Raw genomic sequence first — 6,105 nt, forward strand, 5'->3', positions numbered from 1 at the left:
TGATTCCTTGAATTCACTATTAAGCTTGAATTGGATACAGGAATCTTTACCATCATGAAGCTATATTGTGCAATGTCAAATAGCCAGCATGCCATTCCAGACCTAATTTGACTTCAGCATGGGGCAAATCAATTTTAAGCAGCTCAAAGGTGCATTAAGGCTTGTTTACCTAACATTTTTCAAGCAGCTGACATCTTGGGATGAAAGCCTTCACAAACTTCAAAGGCCAGTTAAACTTAAATTTCAGTCTTTCAATTTAAAAATAAATGCAACAGGGTGTTTCTTCATTAAACAGTTTCTTCATCTGATAAGCAGGGTTAAAATCTATAGTACTTTTTTTAGAAGGGGTCTTCAGTATAGTTTTTATCTGAGAGATAGAAATGTTCCTGAAGGGCAGAGAAATACTGTTGGCCCACTAACAGGAGTGGCTAAGAAATATTGTGGTTTTGCAGGAGTGCTTCTAGAAGAAGCAGAAAGTAAGTACACAGATCAGATATAGTATTTGATAACTTATTTATTTGCAATTAATATGCTCAAAGCTGGCACCTGAGGGAGCCTGGAGCTCCTCCTGGCTGGTGTAACAGGACAGAACAGGGCAGGGGGGCAGGAACATCTCTGGTCTCAACTGTACTCATTGGGAGCAAATTTGCTCCCAAGCCAGAGCACGTGTAAATCCTTTTTCCAGGGGCAGATTATTGCACCTTTTTGAATGCACAGTAGCCTTCTGTGCATTAGTAGCATGTATACATATGCCCAGAGAGAACAGAGTGAGAGAGAGAAAGAAAAAAGAAAAGGGCAACTAGCTTGTCCAGTAGACTGGGGATCCTATTTTATGAGGGGAGACGAGAAGAGCTTGGCATGTTTAGACTACTAAAATGGAAGCTGGGAAAGGATACAACAGTTCTCTGTAACTGGATTATATGGAGAAATTCTGGGGAAAAGTCAGAGCTATTTCAGTAGAAGAGTAGTGTTGACACATGAGTAAATATGTGTAGAGTAGGAGAAAGTGAGGTTCTGCAACAGGCTTCCAGGAGGAGCAGGGGTATGAGAAAGATAACTGGTTGTAAGTCAAGAGTGAATATAGTTTCTTGCCTGAAAAGCTCTGCCTTGCCACTAAAGGGCTGGTGAGCAGAATGTGGTTAGGAGCCAAAACACCTGAGCTCCATCCCTGTTCTGAGTGGGGTTGGGGCTGGAAACACTGCATCCTGGGATGCTGGAGAACTACACATTCATACATTCCAGGAGATACATTAAATACTCTCTTAACAGGCTTAATGCTTGGGGATTGGAACACGTATGTAGGAAATGCTGGTGACTGCCCATGGTAGAAGGCAATAGACACTTTTCCAAGACTTGAATGGCAGTTCAGAGCTAAACTGAATGGTCAAAGGGAACTCCCTGGTTGGAGACACAGGGGTACTGATTGCAGAGATGGGGGGAGAAAGGCAGCATAGTGAGTTGTGACTGACACCATGTAAGGAGCAAGAGAGATGGGACTTCTGGGGTACAGAGGGCCCCTGAGGATTTCAGACGTAGGAATTTGTCTGATGTTGGTTATTCCTACTGTGTTTATGGAAACAGTATCGGGGACTGACTTTTGGAGCTATCTGCTGCCCAAAGAACTGTGGAGGTACCTCTTGGTACTCACTCATCCACCCAGCTCCCATAGTTCTGGACCAGAATTAAGCTGATTGGTACTTTAAAAACTCCATGAAGCTTCTACTTGCACTTTCAGGTGCCTGAGCACCTATTAAAATTTGGATATCTTGGGTACTTTTCTTGGTAAATAGATCAGGTGGCACCAAGAACACATCTGACTATTTCCAATGGAAGGAGAAATGGTCTTGCAAACCCCGAAGTTTGGGTTTTCACTTCTGGTCACATTGCACAGTGTGACATTGATTCCAGGCTTCCATAAACTCATGGCCAGATCTGAGGACGATGCATATTGACTGTATTCATTGAGCCCACTTATCCTGGCTCTACTACAGTCAACGTGGAATTGCCCCTTGCTCTGTTGAAGCCAAAGGGTCCCCCACTGGTTTAATGTGTATACAGCTGCACTCGAATCACCTGTACCAGCAGTGTGAATCATCACTGCTCCCTGAACCAGATCAGAAGGTGGTGTGAACTGGCTTTACTCCACTGCACCTACATGAACAGGTCCACAAGAATGCACATCATCTGGAATTCTGCTGACAATCTAAGTGGGGGATTATGCCTAGTAGTAGAGAGCAGTGGGAGGGAGCAGAAGGGAGAAACAGAGAGGGATTGGAGTCTTATCAGCTCTGGTTCTCTGCATTCAGCTGTTAGCTGCCACTGCTGCAACCACCACTGTAGTAGTGTAGGCTTGAGCTGCTGTAGCTGGGGAACAGTCTGGCTGCAAGCCCAACAGCCCTGTAGAACTGTCCCTGCTACCCCACTTGCTTCCCCTGTACCCAGCATATACTGCTGGGTGCAGGGCTGTGTCTGCTCTGCCAAAGACCACCCTACAGAGTGGGTTGGGGGAAGCACCATTCCTCTCAGCACCCAGAAACACCACCATGTGTGGGACTGCACCTGCCAGCTCCTATGACCAGGTGGCATGGGATTGCTCCTGCCATGGCCAAGGCTTCTGGAGGAGGTCCCGTTCTCACATTGCCTTCAAGTTGGTGCCTAGGCCTGATGCCCTGCTCACTCACTCCCCTTTAGTTACACTACTGGTACATGGTTGCTGCATGTGCATGCATGCATGTATCTGGAAGAGATACACAGAACAAGGAATAATCTGTGTGTAGTTAGGTTCTCAGTGGCTTTGGAGATTTAAAAAAAATATATATAACCACATAGACTGGAATTTTCAAGCTTGAGTAATGGATTTGGATATCAGCTGCTACTAAATACAGGAGATTGGCATTTAACCCCTCCTTCCTGTTGGAGGCTTTGTAAACTCAGTCATAAAAACCATTCATCACCCTTTTAGTGCATATTATCAGCATTATTGCTATCCATTAAAAATGCATGTTAAGAAGGAAATAAGTTTTACCTGCCCCTCTGTGTCTCTGTTTTGTGATTCTCCCTTGTTCCCTAAGTTGGATTTTTCAGTTGCAGCCAGACTTTTCCTTTTTGAGAAGATGCAAGTAGTAGTCTTGTGAAGTCACTGCCATTTCTATATCCCCATCAACTCTGTATACAAATCACTCCCAAACAAGACATGTGTGTGCATGAATGTATCTGAAAGAGATACACAGACAGGGAAGAATCTGGGGAAGAATTCATTCTTAAGACACCCAGCTGGATGCTAAAACAAATATATCCACCCACTTCTGCAGAGGAAGAAACTGAGGTATAAGGAGATACAGGCATTTGACTATGGGCAGAAATTGTGTGTGACATTGCAAGTAAAAAAGAACCTAGGAGCCTCATCTTTCAACTCACTGTACTTTAACCTACTAGATGCTATGCCCTTCCCACTGGTGGGACAGAACCCACAAGGCCTGCCACCCTCTTCAGTATTCACTAACCTATTGAACACCATTGCTAACATAGGCCCGAAGCAGTACCTAGGTGTCTTGGATATCAGCTGCCTTCCACTGTCCTCCAACTGAATGTAGCTCTAACATAGACTCCTAGGATCCTGATGCCTACTTGGAACATCTGCTCAGTCTCTAATCCTCAAGAAGCTTCTGCTGAGTGGGGAATGGTCACTGATGAGAGATTACAAGCCTTCTGCTCCCAAGTTTTATCAGGGCAGCTTTCATCTCCTTATTCCTTAGTGTGTAGACAACAGGGTTGAGGAGTGGAGTGACTGTGGTGTAGAAGATGGCCACAATCCCATCCAGTGGATGCCGGGACCCTGGCCTTAGGTAGATAAAGACCAAAGGCACATAGTAAGTCACAACCACAGTGATGTGAGCTGCACAGGTGGAGAAGGCCCGGTGTCGGCCCTCAGCAGAGCGGATCTTCAGGATAGCTGAGATTATGTACACGTAGGACATCAGGATCAACAGGAGACAGGTCATAGCCAGGAAGCCAATGTCCACAGATGTCACCATCTCATTGAAAGCAGTGTCCTTACAGGCCAGTCTCAGCACATCTGGGATATCACAGAAGATGTAGCCTACCCGGCTTCCCCGGGCATAGGGCAAGTGGAAGGTAAGTGTGGTTTGTATGGCTGAATGCAGGGAGCCACCCAGCCAGGCTCCTATAGCCAGCCCCAGGCAGGCACGGCGGTTCATGATGGTGCCATAGCTCAGTGGCTTGCAGATGGCCAGGAAGCGGTCGTAGGCCATGACTGTGTAGAGGAAGGATTCTGTGCATCCCAGAAAATGGAAGAAGAAGAGCTGGGCCACACAGCCACCAAAGGAAATAGCCTTGCCACCCTCCAAGAAGCCAGAAATCACCTTGGGCACCACCACAGAGGAGACTGTCATGTCCAGGAAGGACAAGTGGCAGAGGAACCAGTACATGGGCTTGTGCAGCCGTGATTCATTGACCACTGTCAGGAGAATGAGAAGGTTCCCACCCAGTGTCAGCAAGTAGATGAGGAGGAAGAAGAAGAACAAGGGCAGCTGCAGCTCTGGTGGGTATGGGAACCCCACAAGGACGAAGTGGGTCACCTTGGATACATTGGTGCACTCCATTCCCTCTGCAGTTGCCCCTGTGGGTGAACTTGGGGAGTGCTTTCCAATGATGAGCAGAGACATTATCTGTTCTCTCCCACAATATGTTGGAGATAAAATTCATTCATATGCCTACAATGCAACCTCTATCCCAAACCCACTACATTATGCTGCCATCCCAAAGGAGTGAATGGAACCACAGGCTCCAAGCCCTCCTACTCTAACTGATTTCACCCGATTTTCTGTCCTCACATGAAAAGAAAATCCAGGAACTCTGACTTCCAAACTTTCTGCTCTAGGCCATTAAACCCTAGATGTTCCATAGGGGTCCTTTGGAGCCTTTTGTGTGTCCCTACAATCGTTCATGTAGGATTTCAGCTTGTGCGCAGTTCTCATGCTGGCATTCGTCCAGGGTTCTGAATTCCAAGTACACCAAAAGATTGCTAGGGGAGCAATCCTCCTTCTTCAGGATGTATCGCAACCTCCAAGTGAGGGGGGTTGAATGAGATTCATCCCCTGGACCTTTCATATCATAACCATCAGCTGTCAAGTGCCTTGCACTTTTCACTCAGGAGCAGTCAGTAATGAGCTTGAAGCAGCAATTCCCCAGGATGAGTAGTTGCTTTTGAAAATGCGTAAGTCAGATGGCAAAACATGGCCTCAGATGCTGTGAACACTTACATCTTCTGCAGTTCGTGGAACAATATGATTTGGATATGGCCTCCATGGAGAACGATGACAACGTATAAAACAGTGCAGGGCATGGGCCAGTCTGAAGGCTGCGTGACTGCTGATGTTCTTGGAATCCAGCCCTGTGTGTCTGGGGCAGGACTGGTTACAGGCAGCGTTACCACATGTTCTCTGATGCTCTCTGTGCTGTCCCTTTGGATTTCTCAGGCTGAGGATTTCACAGAGATGATGGGTTTTTTCCATACAAACCAGGACTGAGAGAGAATGTCCCTTAGGGCAGGCTGCACTTCAGGGGTCCTTCTACTCTCCTCTGTAGCGATGGGTACTGCTTGTTGACAAAGACAGAAGACTGGGTAAGGGGGAGGTTTGGGTTGATCCTGCCTGGAAGTTTCTCTCATTCTCTGTGTTGTCTCCTGTCTGTGTTTAATCACTCCTTCAAGTCTTCCATGTCCTCTATGTTTCTAAGTTCTTATAGCCCTAACTGTGCCCCCTTGTGTTTTTTATCTCCTCCAGGGTCATTCCTGGTTGCACTGAATTAGACTATTGAGACTAGATGTTTATTTCTTCAGTTGTTTTCCTTCCGGTACATAAGGATCCATTCCCATGGGCCACCTCCAGTGGGTACTGTTAGAAAAGTTGTTGTTTTGAACTAAGAGCAGGACATAGGGTGCTTGTTTGGCAGCCATGGGAGGTGGTGGGGCCAATTAGGCTGACCCCACATGGTATTGCAGTGAGCACGGTGGGTGACCCACTAAGACATGTCTTTCTCTCTGGGTCAGTTCTGGCTTCAGCATGGTAAGACAGAGGAAGACAT

General features: G+C 46.6%; 1 protein-coding gene across 1 annotated transcript; it reads right to left on the minus strand.

The window, feature by feature from the left end:
• Positions 1 to 3,683: 3,683 nt before the first annotated feature.
• Positions 3,684 to 4,622, minus strand: LOC149851910 (olfactory receptor 10G6-like). The gene has a single exon (XM_090030236.1). The coding sequence runs from the start codon at positions 4,620 to 4,622 to the stop codon at positions 3,684 to 3,686; it is 939 nt and encodes a 312-aa protein (XP_089886362.1).
• Positions 4,623 to 6,105: the final 1,483 nt, after the last annotated feature.

Source organism: Crocodylus siamensis, unplaced genomic scaffold (assembly GCF_052110815.1).
Source record: "Crocodylus siamensis isolate JL-2025a unplaced genomic scaffold, ASM5211081v1 HiC_scaffold_38, whole genome shotgun sequence".
NCBI lineage: Eukaryota > Metazoa > Chordata > Crocodylia > Crocodylidae > Crocodylus > Crocodylus siamensis.

What these genes read in the sequence shown, in the direction of transcription:
- LOC149851910 (XM_090030236.1), bottom strand. Translation starts at nt 4,622, where the DNA reads ATGGAGTGCACCAATGTATCCAAGGTGACCCACTTCGTCCTTGTGGGG.